Source organism: Microcaecilia unicolor, chromosome 4 (genome assembly GCF_901765095.1).
Source record: "Microcaecilia unicolor chromosome 4, aMicUni1.1, whole genome shotgun sequence".
Lineage (NCBI taxonomy): Eukaryota > Metazoa > Chordata > Amphibia > Gymnophiona > Siphonopidae > Microcaecilia > Microcaecilia unicolor.
The window spans coordinates 88,620,716-88,635,559 of NC_044034.1; the positions used below are offsets into that span (position 1 = coordinate 88,620,716).

Below are 14,844 nucleotides of genomic sequence, written 5' to 3' on the forward strand. Positions count from 1 at the left end.
AGCCTTCAGCTGGATAGGCGGCACCTTCCCCGCGGCCACATAAGCCGCTGCAATGGCTTCCTTGACCCATCTTGCCACTGTAGGCTTAGCAGCCTGCAGACCCTTATGAGGACCTGCAAACAGGACAAACAGATGATCCGATTTCCGGAAATCATTGGTCACTTCCAAGTATCTGATGATGACTCGTCTCACATCCAGATATTCAAGAGCGGAGTACTCCTCTGGGTAGTCCTCCCTACGAAAGGAAGGGAGACAGCTGCTGATTCACATGGAAGCGAGAAACAATCTTGGGCAGGAAGGAAGGCACTGTGCGAATAGTCACTCCTGCCTCAGTGAACTGCAGAAAAGGCTCTCGACATGAGAGCGCCTGGAGCTCGGAAACTCTTCTGGCTGAAGTGATAGCCACCAAAAAGACTGCTTTCAACGTCAGGTCTCTCAGAGATGCCCTCGACAAGGGTTCCAAAGGCGGCTTCTGCAATGCTCTTAGCACCAGGTTGAGATTCCACGCAGGCACCACTGAGTGCAGAGGAGGGCGCAGGTGATTAACTCCCTTGAGAAAGCGCACCACATCTGGCTGCGAAGCCAGGGAAGCACCCTTCAGGCGGCCCCTGAAGCAAGCCAGAGCCGCTACCTGGACTTTAAGGGAACTGAGCGACAGGCCTTTCTCCAGACCTTCTTGCAGGAACGCCAACACTGAAGAAATTGGAGCAGTGAAGGGAGAAAGTGAGCCTGCTTCACACCATGCTGCAAAGATACGCCAAACCCTGGCGTAAGCAGTAGAAGTAGAGCGCTTCCTCGCTCTCAGCATAGTGGCGATGACCTTGTCTGAGAAGCCCTTCTTCCTCAGACGCTGCCGCTCAATAGCCAGGCCGTAAGACCAAAGGGAGAGGGATCCTCCATCACCACGGGACCCTGATGTAACAGGCCCTGCTCCACTGACAGCCGCAGAGGATCGTCGACTGAGAGCCTGAACAAGTCCGCATACCAGGGACGTCTGGGCCAATCCGGACCCACCAGGATTACCCTGCCGGGATGCTTTGCCACCCGGTCTAGCACCCTGCCCAACATGGGCCAGGGCGGGAACACATAGAGGAGCTCTTGTGTCGGCCACTGTTGGAGAAGAGCATCTACTCCCAGGGATCGAGGGTCCCGTCCTCTGCTGAAAAAGCGCGGCACTTGGCAATTGGCCGATGACGCCATCAGATCTAGGCTCGGCTGGCCCCAGCGCTTCGTGATGTCCAAGAACGCCTGAGCAGATAGTTGCCACTCTCCGGGCTCCAAGGTATGGCGACTGAGAAAGTCCGCCTTGACATTCATGACTCCGGCAATGTGGGCCGCTGAAAGCTGCTCCAGGTTCACTTCCGCCCACTGGCAACGACTCATAGCCTCCTTGGCTAGAGGGGCGCTCTTGGTACCTCCCTGGCGGTTGATATAGGCCACAGCCGTGGCATTGTCCGACAGGACCCGTACAGGCTTCAACACCAGTACCGGGATGAACTCCAATAACACCAACCGAATGGCTCTGAGTTCCAGGAGGTTAATAGACCACTTGCCTCTGCAGGAGACTAGAGCCCCTGCGCTGTCCTTCCCAAGCAGTGGGCTCCCCAGCCCATCAAAGAGGCGTCTGTCGTGACGACAATCCACTCCGGGGTCACCAGAGGCAATCCTGCAGACAACTTGTCTGTTTGCGTCCACCAGCTCAGCGCCTTGCGCACTGCTGGGTCCACGGGAAGGCGCACAGCATAATCCTCCGACATCGGAGTCCAGCGCAGCAGCAGAGATAGCTGTAGTGGTCTCATATGAGCCCTGGCCCAGGGCACTACTTCCATCGTGGCCGTCATAGAGCCCAACAGCTGCACGTAGTCCCAAGCCCGAATAGGAGAGGCTACTAGGAACTAGTCCACCTGAGCCTGAAGCTCGACAATCCGATTGTCTGGCAGGAACACTCTGCCCACTTGGGTGTCGAATCGAACTCCCAGATACTCCAGGGACTGAGTCGGGCGCAGCTGGCTCTTCTTCCAGTTGATGATCCATCCCAGGGAGCTCAAAAGAGCAACTACCCGGTCCATAGCTTTGCCGCACTCTGCATAAGAGGGGGCTCGGATCAACCAGTCGTCCAGATAAGGATGGACTTGTACTCCTTCCTTTAGCAGGAAGGCCGCTATGACCCCCATTACTTTGGAAAAGGTCCGCGGAGCAGTAGCCAACCCGAAAGGGAGGGCTCCGAACTGGAAGTGTCGTCTCAGGACTGTAAAACGCAGAAAGCGTTGGAGAGGAGGCCAGATGGGAATATGCAGGTACGCTTCCTTGATGTCCAAGGAAGCCAAGAACTCTCCTGCCTTCACTGCCGCTATAACAGAGCGGAGAGTCTCCATGCGAAAGTGCCTCACTTTCCAGGCCCGATTGACCCCTTTGAGGTCGAGGATAGGCCGGACAGAACCTCCTTTCTTTGGAACCACAAAGTAAATGGAGTAACGTCCCTTGCCAATCTGATTTTTTGGCACCGGAACGACCGCACCCAGGCGGATCAGGTTGTCCAAGGTCTGCTGCACTACCACAGCTTGACCGGAGACTTGCAGGGAGAGAGTACAAACCCGTCTCTTAAGGGTTGGCAGAACTCTAGCTTGTAGCCGTCTCTGATGACTTCCAGCACCCACGCGTCTGAAGTTATAGTGGTCCACTCGCCCAGAAACGAGGACAGCCGTCCTCCAATCTGCACTGGGGCGTGGACCAAGGCCCCGTCATTGGGTACGAGACCCTGGGGGAGGACCGGAGGGAGCACCTCCGGGACGGCGGTCTCTGCGAAAGGAATGCTGCTTGGGGGAGAAATTCCTCTTGAAGGAAGAGGGGGCAGAGGAACCCGACTTGCCCGGGCGGTACCGACGGGCTTCCTGCAACCGTCCTCTGGAGGTACCGGGACGAGTACTAACCCGAGCCCTGACCTCTGGTAATTTCTTGCCCTTAGACGTGCCGAGATCGGTCACGATTTTGTCCAGCTCGACCCCAAAGAGCAGCTTGCCTTTAAAAGGCAATCTAGCCAGGCGGGATTTAGAGGCGTGGTCAGCAGACCAATGTTTCAGCCAAAGCCACCGCCGCGCAGAGACTGTCTGAGCCATGCCTTTAGCTGAGGCTCTCCAGACATCATACAGCAAGTCTGCCAAATAGGCTAAGCCCGATTCCAGGGCCGGCCAATCAGCCCTCAAGGAATGATCCGAGGGGGAAGCCCGCTGCACCATAGTCCGGCACGCCCTGGCCACATAGGAGCCGCAAACTGAGGCCTGCAAACTTAAAGCAGCTGCCTCAAAGGACGACCTTAAGGCCGCCTCCAATCTTCTGTCTTGGGCGTCCTTTAGGGCCGTGCCACCTTCCACCGGCAACGCCGTTTTCTTAGTCACCGCAGTGATTAAAGAATCCACGGTAGGCCACAGATAGGCCTCACGTTCACTCACAGCCAAAGGATAGAGGCGGGACATAGCCCTAGCCACTTTAAGGCTCGTTTCCGGGACATCCCATTGAGCCGCAATTAAGGTGTGCATGGCATCATGCACGTGGAAGGTTCTAGGCGGGCGCTTCGTCCCCAGCATAATGGCAGAGCCAACAGGGGCTGAGGGAGAGACGTCCTCCGGAGAGGAAATCTTCAAAGTGTCCATGGCCTGTAACAACAGGTTGGGCAAATCCTCTGGGCTAAAAAGCCGCGCTGCAGAGGGGTCATCCGCTCCATCCGAGCGGGGATCTATCTCCTCCAAGGAATCCGCAAAGGATCGTTGGGAGACCTCAGACACGCTGCCCTCATCTACATCGGAGGAGACAAAAGTCCTCCAAGGCCTGGAAATCAACCCGAGGGCGTTTACCTCTGGGAACCTCAACCTCTTTATCAGAAGAGGGAGCAGGGGCAGCGTTTTGCATGAGGAAAGCCTGATGCAGCAGCAAAACAAACTCGGGGGAGAAACCCCCCAGACTGTGCACTTCCGCAGCCTGGGCAACAGCCCTAGACGCACTCTCAACCGGCGCTCGCAATAGCGGGGGAGAGACATGCTGCGCATCCAAAATGGCGTCCGGCGCGAAACTCCGTGAAGGAGCCGCGCGGGAAGAACGGCGCTTAACTTTAGCCACTTTTGTGCCGTCGCCCAAATTAAGGGCGTTCATGGCATTAATGTCTCCAACCTCAAGGGCGGCCCACGAAGAAGCCGTCCGAGCCGCGTGGCCGGCCAAGATGGCGGAGGCGAGGAGCGGGGGATGGGCGTTTATGGCGGGAAAAAACCGCCACGCCGGAGGAACGACCGGGACATTCATCGGTCACTAAACTATCACCCATCAAGGGCGAATCAGGTTGTAAAACCCCCGCATCCCCTCTAGAAGCGCTCCAGCGATCCGGGGAGCGACCCTTTTGCGCCCTCGCCCTCCGACGCCATTGCCACGAGGAGAAGAATCGGGGAACCCCCTGCCCGCTATAAAAAGGTAAAATTACCTGCTTGCCGCTCCGAGCTGTAACGAACTGGTGTCCCAGTGAGTAGCTGCAATGAACGTTTAAAGAAACGTCGAATTAAACGCCTTTAAAGACGTTTAAAATTTTTTTTTTTTTTTTTTTTAAACGGAGCCAGCGGGAGGGGGGAGAAAAGGAGGGACCTGGCACCACCAGGTTTGCACTTGCTCAAAGAGCCCTCAACCCCAGGCCTCAACAAAACCTAAAAATTAGGCTTGGAGGCCTAGCCAGAGCTGCTGCTGTGTGTGACCACCACCTGCTGAGATAGAGAACATACTGAGGAGTTTCCGGCAGCACATGACCACATATAGGGAGGCAAAAGTTTGCTCTCTATCTCCACCTGCTGGTAGATGGACACAACCCACCAGTCTATGGATTGATCAGCTTGATGATATGGAAGAGTTGGTTACCTTAGGTCAGCTCTGGGAGGACAGTGCACTTCAATCATATCCTGACCTACAAGAAGAGTATGGCCTACCACCTCAGTATACTTTTCAATATAGACAAATTAGAGATTGTACTTTGCATAAAGCCCGAGGAGAACTTAGCTTAAATAAGACTCTTATGGAAAGGGCAGTAGGAGGTGGGGGAGGTAAAGGCTGTATTTCAAGAACTTACCAGGCATTGCTTTCATTTCATTCACCTACAGACTCATATATACAACGTTGGGAACAGTATTTGGACAGTGCAAGGTAGGGGAAAGAAATGGGAGATGAGTCTTAAATACCTGCTTAAGAAACCCATTAGCAGTAAATTAATAGAAAATGACCATAAAATGTTGTACTGGTGGTACTACACACCACATCAACTGGTTTAAATGTATCATACAGGAAAGGGACTGTGTTGGAGAGACTGTGGGTTGCTGGGAGATATGTTTCATTTATGGTGGACCTGTCCAGCTATGCAAGTATATCAACAAGAGGTCTGTCTACTCTTTAGCTCAGCAAGTGATGGGGGGATCATATCCCCTAAAAGCTGAACACTGCTTACTCCATCATAGGCCTTTTGGCATAAAGAAGGAACATCACAGTTGGGCCATTCAATTATTTACAGCAGCCCACCTGGCACTGGCTGCAGCGTGGAAAAGTGCAGTGATTCCATCTAAATCCATCTCATGGCAGAACTGACGGCAATCCGGACTGGCCAGCTGATGAATTTTCAAAGGATATGTGACAAATATCGAACATGGCGATCTAATCAGTCTTTGGCGCAAGGTTTGGAAGGAACTGCCTCCGATTAGGGCTTTGTTTGTGGGTTGTTGTTTTTTTGTCATATTATAAACTGAGGGGGGAAGGGAGAAAACGTTTGGAAGATCTACAGGGGAGGGAAATGGAGGGCTTCAGTACTGGTGGTTTTTGATATGTTAAGTTTCTGTGTTGTATATTTACTGACTTTCATTAAAATCCTGGAAAAAAAAAAAAGAGCCTTGCCTGTCTCTTTCAACATGCACCTGTGAGAGAGAGTCTATAGGAAGCTGTCACTCCCCCTTTAAAGATATTCCCTCACAGTTGCATAACCCTCACAATCCCATCCAGGGGGAGGTAATACATGAAAGGCAGAGTTGGGAAGATGTGGGATTATAGAAAAAATCTCAGGAAACAGCTAGGTCGAGTAGGCCCAGAAGGAAGAAGCAGACCTCTACTGCCTATGCTCCTCCAAATATGTATGACTCCCAGACGCTTACAGACACTACCTTCAGAGAGGTCATTCATCTGTATCTCTGAGACTCAAGCCAGAGGCCAGCTGAGTAAATTGCCTTTTTTTGAGGGACAGTAGTGCACATAGTGGCAATGCAGAAGCAGGTCACAGGAGGAAAGCTGTGAGTCCAAGAACTGGGTAAAATGAACAGGATATGCCCACCCACAACATTAATAAATAATTTTCTGTTCACCTTTAATCCGCTGTGTGGCTCTGTTTATCAGGGCTCTAGACCTGCCCTTGTTCACAATACCACAGCATTTCTTTCTCCAGTCTATATGATGTAGGTACAGAATTACTATCAGGTCTAAACAGGGATACTAAAATTCATCCAGAACTTCCTAGGTAGCGACCCATGTGCTCCTATTTTTGTCCTCCTCCCATAATTATCTGGATGGGGAAATGAGATGGAGTGGGGAAGGTGTACATGGCAAGGATATTTCTTCCCCAGTGAATGATTACACCTCAACCCACTGTAGCACAGCCCTTTCACTCTCCTCCCTCACTCTACCTAACCCACAAAGGAGCAGCCTTCTCTCCTAATCCCCTCCTTTTGTCCCTCCACCCCACCCCCCTCAACGCAGTCCAGAAGATGCTTCTGCTCCCTCACCCTACAACTGGGAAACACTTTTGATGGCTCCCTCTACACACAGCTCCTCCAAGACTTTTCTGCTGCCTCCTACACCTGGGCCCTGACCAAAGCCAAGGACATTTCTGGCAGTCTCTGGTTGAGGAAAAACCCTTGCCCAAGGCAAGCAGGAAAATGCATTTTTTTTTTTAAACCCTGGGTCTGAGAATGGAGAAAGAATCCAATGTTTGAAAATGAGTTCTGTGCAGTTTTGCAATACTCTAGACAAAGATAAAATTTGAATGCATTATTTTAAAATTCTAGAAATAACAGTAATGAGAATAAAGAGAAGGAATAAAACATACTTTCGGATACCGGCATATTCATGTGTAACACCTCTCTCCAGCGTGTAACCACGTCCATCGTCATCAAACCGGATCTGATTAGCTGCCCGGGATGCAGAATGACCCGGGGGTCTTTTCCCAATCTTCATGTCCACAATGATATTACTAGAGGGAAAAACAAAAAAGATATATTCTTGAGTAAGCATGTCCTAATTCTAAACAGCTATTTTCTGCTCATTATCTCCCAAACATCAGTCTTTCCTAGGAATCATTTGAAGTCTATTACATTTAAGGTAGTTTTACTGGTTGTCGGTAAAAACAACCACAAGGCTTTCAAACCACAGAATCGATAAAACTAGAAAACCCAAAACATTGTATAGGTCTGGTCACGGAATGCCTAGCCACCCGCCTGGGGCTACCGTGTGGCCTCTTAAGAGGGTCATATCCCCAGCACAGCTCAAGTCCATCTGCACCTGCTGCTTGTGCTCTACACTAGCACCCTCTTCCTACCAACTGGGTCCCAACCGCCTCTGGGCGAGTCTCCTGCTCTCAAATTATCCCCAGTGATTTCTAGGTTACCAGGGTAACACTCCCAGTGGTCCCACAGCTCCCAGAAAGCACCCACAGACCTAACACAAACCACCAGTATTTTTATTCAGTCCAGACAAGCAGTGGCAATAAACTAAAAATGTGTATTGTCATGAAAAATTAGAACTACAGAAAAGTTGCAATCAGCAAAACAATAACAGGTTATTCAAATATGGATCAATTATAACACTATCTAAACATTTGTTTACTATCTAAATAGTACCTGGGAAGTTCAGGACATATAGCTGCTCACAGGTTATCAAATATAATTGTTCACAGGGCCTCAGCAAAGAGATCTTTCTCTCTCTTTTCCCTGGCTAAGACTGGAAAAAAGCCAGTACATTCTAGATGAATTGAGTTCCTGGGCTAATCAGAGCCCAGAATAAGTTTTCAAAAGTACACTACATCTACTTCCTATCTGTGTTAGACTAAAGAAAAAATAGTCATATATCTGTAACAGCTTTAAAAATAAACATGTACCACCTACTGGCTAAACTAGAGAAATACACCTGAAAAAATAATACAGTTTACAGGCTTAAAACCAACAGGCCCAGACTAGCCATCATAACAATATTTTAGTCCTTAACACCAAAGTATACCCCTTACCCCAGGCTCTCAACAGCAAACAAATGAACCAGTCTAACCTCTACTGAGTGGCTATTTCTTATGAACCACAGGTGAATAAACTAATACTTTGCAAACCCACAGCAATCTTGCCACCACCCTCTGCTTAGGCCAAGGCCCTGGGTTTAGCTGTCACTGAAAGGGGAGCTGGCTGGGCAGAGGTTAGCTGGCTTGTATCGACCACTAGGTCTATTAAATCGTCCATTTTTTTAAGTAAATCTCAATGTACAAATATTGAAAATGATGACAGATAAGTGCAAGACTAGTCTGTTTTTGGTGCAATGCCATAAACTTTAGCTTATCCCTACACATCTTCAAAATAAGGATACTTTCTGGTTGTCCCATCCTCTCTTAAACTTTGCTACTAGAAGGTCATCACATGCATCATCCACCCTTTCTGTGACAAAATATTTTTTAACATTACTCCTGAATCTACAGCATGATCTCTCATTTAAGCACTTTGTTTCTACTGCAGAAGATTTGCATATATACTTTTTTCTACAATCTTCCCATCTCTGCTCTCCGTTAGGGCACTGGTTCTCAAACTTGTCCTGGGGGACCACCAGCCAGTCAAGTTCTCAGGATATTCCTATTGAATATGCAATGAGACAGAGTTGTATGCCATCACTCCCATTATATGCATATTCATTAGGGATATCCTGAAAAGCCAACTGGCTGGTGGTCCCCCAGGCCAGGTTTGAGAACCACTGCTCTAGGGTATATGTATTTACATTCTTAAATATCATCTCAATAGAACAGGGGCTCTCAACCCAGTCCTCAGGAAACACTAGCCAGTCAGGTTTTCAAGATTCCCAAAGTGAATATGCATGAGACAGATTTGCATACAGTGGATTTATCTAATGCATATTCATTGTGGATATCCTGAAAACCAGACAGGGTTGAGAACCGAAGATTCCATGAATCATTTTGACAGTTGCTCCTTTAGATCAGCTACATTCTATCCTACCAGCAGTACAGCTTCCAGAGCAGGACACAAAATTACAAGCAAAGTCTCACCATTCGCCTGTAAAGCAATCTTATCACTTCTGTTTTACAAGTACAGTACAGTCTTGAATATCAGACCTTCGCTAATCCAAACATCCAGCATATCCAACAGACCCCTCCCCTCCCCCCCACCCGGTGATGTCATGTGGATTCTCTTTCCATTTCAGAACCCAGAACCCTACTTTTAACCACAGTCGTGAGCCAGGACCCTGCTTTTACTGCCTTTGTTTCTGCATTGTTTGAGGGGTTATGGGTTATCGTTTTCCATATTATCTGACTTTTCATTTATCTGAGAACGGGTCAGTCCTGTTGTTTAGGTCGGATAATCAAGACTTTTACTGTAGTTTTGCCCCTTCCTATGCTCCCTGGTATTCATCGGGCTCCTGATACAGCCTTGTTGCACTATTTCACTACCACAAGCTAATCAGATATGATCGTTCCAAGGTCCCTCTATCTCTCCTGGATGGTGTATGTTAATTTCTCAGTCTCCAACACATACTATTCCCTTGAATTTCTTCACATTAAAAAGCAATAACTGCCTCTTTATTGTTAAGAGTGTCACTGGACTTGAAAGCTATGACAACATACTCTGAAAGGTTATGATCTTGTAAAGAGCAACCATTTTAAAATTCTGTCCTTTTCAGCATTTTGCACTTTGAATAAAAAGCATTTATGCCATTTACGCATTGGTGAAATCCATTCATTCAAAGGTATAACTACTCGGTTGTCTTATCCTGGACAAACCTGAGGACGGGGGAGGGCACTTAAAGGGTAGAAACATACATACCTGGCATCTACTCTTATTGCAAATAACCTTGATCTGATAAAGGTGAGCTCATTTTCAATAGGATCCAAGTTGAAAAGCTTTTATGCATTGTAGGTCTTCACTTGTATATATTTATGCAGCAATTGTGATGCTGTGAACTGACACTGCTGATGGATGCAGGCCCACAAGCAGAATTGCAGCAATGCCACTAGAGATATGCATGCAGCATGAGCAGAAGCCAAAATTCCCATTACTGCATACACCATATAATAAACTGACAAAGCATGTCCTTTCCAAAATCACAACCCCAGAAACGCTTAAGTGTTTATTTCCCAGCACTAGCCCCACCTCCCACCACAAGTGCTCTGTAAAAGGTAATTTTTAAATATTTGTGTGTCTTACAGAAAGGAAGTCAGCTTTCAAACAAGCTGGGCAGGGCTCCAATTTACCTATGTGGTGACACTGAGGCAGGAAAGTGCATGCCACAAAAAGCAATGAATCCTACTATGCTTTTGTTTTCTTTGCAATTGAGTTAAAGTTATATTTTGACAAAAAGTGAGGGGTTTTGACTTTAACTCTTAAAAAATCGAATAGGAATAGGTTTCACTGCACCATGTATGAGAATTAGCCAGATTTTCAAGAGACTTAAAAAATTCACTTCTTTGGGGAACAGAAGATCTTTATTATCTGCCTTCGCATTGGACAGAACGACAGTGGTACCAATATGACAGCAGGAAACATTTCTACAGACAAACTTCAATGGAATTCAAAGGCTAAAAAATATGGGATAAGAAATTATTATGTTCTCTGACCTAAAATTTACTATAAAAATTAACTTGGCCAAAAATCTATTAAAAAAGAAAGAAAAGAAAGGGACAAAAGTGGCACGCACTCTAACATCCCTATATGTAAGATTTTGTCCTAAAGGTCTGTGTCACAATGAAGAAAAATTACTTAATAGCATTGCTCTATGACAGTGCTTCCCAAATCTGTCCTAGGGGGAACCCCAGCCAGTCAGGTTTTCTGGATAGCCACTCTGAATATGCATGAGATCAATTTGTATACCAAGGAGGCACTGTATGCAAATTGATCTCTGGAAACCTGACTGGCTGGGGTTCCCCCAGGACAGGTTTGGGAAGCACTGCTCTATGATCTTGTACAATGTCTTGAATAAAGTTCTTCAAAAAAGCAGTAAATACATCCTCCTGGAATTGTCCCAGAGCTTCGCCTTGCCTGGAACATGTTAGAAAGGAATAGACACATGAGTGGTACACTAGAGAATCTGTACTAGGATTGGCCTTGAAACCAATTAGAAAAACAATAGCTTGGAAAGGGGAAGAAGTGATACAAAGAGAGAGAGAACATGAACAGGGGAGAGGTAAGGAAGACTAACAAAACGAGAGCGATTGTGTGTAATACAGAGGGAATAAATTACTAATTGAGGGCTAACAAAAACATGTAAGCCACATTGAGCCTACCATGAGTGGGAAAGCACAGGGTACAAATGTAACAAAAAACAAAACAAATGCCCTATAAAGAAATGAATTTTTAAACTATTATATCCAGTAAAATGTTTCAGTTCAATATCCTCCGTCTTCTGCCCTCAGAAAAAGAAAAAAAAAAGCACACTTACAAAACAAAAACAAAATACCATGGGTCCCAAAATACAATGACTCACTATACTACTATTGCAGTTTACGTCTGGCAAACCTTCCTTCTGTATAATTAAGAACAAAATTCCTAGATGGAAAAAGAATTCCTTTCATTGAACCAGCACAAAAGTCACAGTAGAAAGACTCCCAGTGATAAACAGGCAGACAGCGACATCTGCTGCTTATTCTGAATTACTGCATTGCAGAAGAAAGCAACCAGAGGACTGCTTTTATTCTCTAAGCTGCCTGCTAGTGTTTCTTTTGCACAAAGAAATAACCAGTAATACAATAATGCTGGTGAGAGTGGTAAGGTTTCTGTCCCAGCATGCATGCATCTATTAATGGGTATATAAAGAGTAACTGCAAGGGTGACAAGAGCAACAGACACAGCCATCCCTTTGCAGCTTTTTTAAATAAATTATTCTCTGTGTTCTGTATACTACAATTAAGTTGTCTCTGGAGCACCTCCATGGCTTGGCTATTATAGTGTAGTACAGGCAACTGAAGTTCAAGCCATATATCTGACAGGGCCTCATACTTGACACCAAAGTGACAAGTTCAAATTTGTGAAACCGGATAGATAAGAGCCATTACAGCAGTGGTAACTTCTAGCATTAGGGGGGCACAGGCAGTCTCAGACAAGACTTCAATCCAACCCGCTACCAGCAAGGAACTTGTGCAGCCTTCAACTGAGAAGCTGCAGCATAGGAAAGCTGGTGGCAAAAGAACAGGGCTGGATTGTCAGGCCATGACTCCGCTCACTAGATTGGTCGAGTTTGCGGATGCTGCAGAGGCAGTGTTCATAGCTCATGGGAAGCGGGAGTCCCAGCTATCGCTCAACAGCAATACCAAGTGGTCGAACAGAGGGTCGTCTTTACCACATTTCAGAGAGAGCTGCAGCATGAAAAACTGTTGCTGCAATGGCCGGACTAAGTAAGTTACACAGAAACAGAGAAAATGATGACAGAGAAAAACAATTTGGCCTATCCATACCTCCCCCCTTAGTGATCCTGTGCTTGTTCCATGTTGTCTTCAATTTAGATACAGTCCTTGTCTCCACCACGTCCACTGGGATGCTTTACCATACATCCACTACCTTTCTGAAAAGAAGTATTTTATTAGATTATGCCTAATCTATTCCCTTTCACCTTCTTCCTACGCCCCTTTGCTCTAGGGCTTCCTTTCAATTGAAAGAGCTCCATCTCTTGTGCATTTATGACACTGAGGTCTCATAATGTCCCCAAGTTGGCATATGGAGGAGTAGCCTATACCAGGCTTGACATTCAGGGATGCCCAGTTCAAATCCCACTACTGCTCCTTGTGATCTTGTGCAAATAACCTTCCATTGCCTCGGGTACAAAATTAGATTGTGAGCCCTCCAGGAACAGCAAAATACCCAGTGTACCTGAATGTAACTCATTTTGAGCTACTACAGAAAAAGGTGCGCGCAAAATCCAAATAAATAAATAAATAAAACTATAACAATACAGGAAAACTCTCTCCCTCCCAGGTAATTACAAATGAGCACTCATAGTGCCATTACACAACAGAAGCCAATTCCAACTGAGCTGGATGATCAAAGGAGTAGAGGGAAATTGCTGGGCTGTTAAAATATAAATGGGGGGAGGGGTAGAAGGAAAAGGATTATATACCTGCTGACTTTCCATGACTGTAATTCTTCCTGCTTTGTATCCCCCTAACATATCTTTTTTTTTTCTGTATTATACCAGCGGTTTCAGCATCACTTTATTCGCCCCTTTATTTTATATGCAGCCAGGACACACACTGTAATGGGGTCTGTTTGTCAGATACAAGTGGGGTGCACATACAGGGAGAAGCATGCCATCTGTCCCTGCTCAGACAGACCTCTGCAGTTGAAGGGAAGCAAGAGATGCTGGTGCACTCTAGGCAGGAAATTAAGTAACTGCAGTTTCATCCACAAAGGTGTTTTTGGCATCTGCTAGTTTTAAATATCTTCTTAATAAGGTCAAGTAGTGACAAACCTGGATAAGCAGTTTTAGCTTCTTACCCTTGGACTGTGGCAGTTCTATGCTGCAAGCGTGCTCTGTGGGTTACTCTCCCCAATTCTAGATGCCGCTCATACAGCGGAGCAATCTAACTGATAAAGGGGGAATAAGCCTACTTGTTTATTATAAAGAGGGTTAAAATCACAGCTGTCGAGATGTGCAGAGCCTCACCGTAGCCTTTCTCAAATTCATAAGTACATAAGTAATGCCACACTGGGAAAAGACCAAGGGTCCATTGAGCCCAGCATCCTATCCAGGCCAAGGGCACCTGGCGAGCTTCCCAAACGTACAAATATTCTATACATATTATTCCAGGAATTGTGGATTTTTCCCAAGTCCATTTAGTAGGGGTTTATGGACTTGTCCTTTAGGAAACCGTCTAACCCCCTTTTAAACTCTGCCAAGCTAATAAGTACATAAATTCAGCATATGACATTTTCGCTGAAAAATTTACCAAGAATTGAGTGCTGCTGAATGTCCGGAGCGTTGAGACATTTGGAGCAAGCATGGCACTTGGTATCCCAAAATCTGCATCATTTGCCCACATTTTTTCCAGGTATGCTGGACAAACATCATGCCACTCCTCAACATTGCACTAGGCAAGAAGGGGAGCAAGATGGTGGATGACTAGGAGTCAGCTTCATGTCCTAGATGCTGGTTTTGCTTTTTACAGACTGACCTGTTCCTTTGCTTTATCCTTATATTTCTTTATGCAAATGTAAAGGAAGGTCAATGAGCATCTACCACCACCTATTGTGGGGGGGGGGAGGGGCTCCACTTTGAGAACTGGCAGGAAAAGCCTTGCTGAGGGCAAAGTATCACTTATGCCTGAAATGCATTCTTTGAAAACAGATTCTGAAAGGGATGCCAAGATTTAAAAACAAGCTGGATGGCATCAGAGCTGTTGTGGCAGCAGAACTCATCTTGATTATCCTCATGGCGAACAGCGAGTAGTGACCTAACCAACTAGAGGGCAATCCTGTCAGTGATGTTTGAGAGTTGGTACGGCCAGATGTGGAGTCAGCCAACAGCACGATCTGCAAGTAATCTTCAAAGTTTGATCTATACAGGAGCTTGCACATGTTCTAT

The 14,844-nt window shown here is 46.7% G+C and overlaps 1 protein-coding gene across 1 annotated transcript in view; it reads right to left on the bottom strand.

The window, feature by feature from the left end:
- MRPS31 (mitochondrial ribosomal protein S31) overlaps positions 1-14,844 on the bottom strand; it is a 148,749-nt gene that overhangs the window by 107,113 nt on the left and 26,792 nt on the right. Inside the window, exon 4 of the mRNA XM_030199404.1 lies at positions 7,115-7,258. Within this exon, the coding sequence (XP_030055264.1) occupies positions 7,115-7,258 (144 nt within the window). The remainder of the gene's footprint in view (positions 1-7,114; positions 7,259-14,844) is intronic.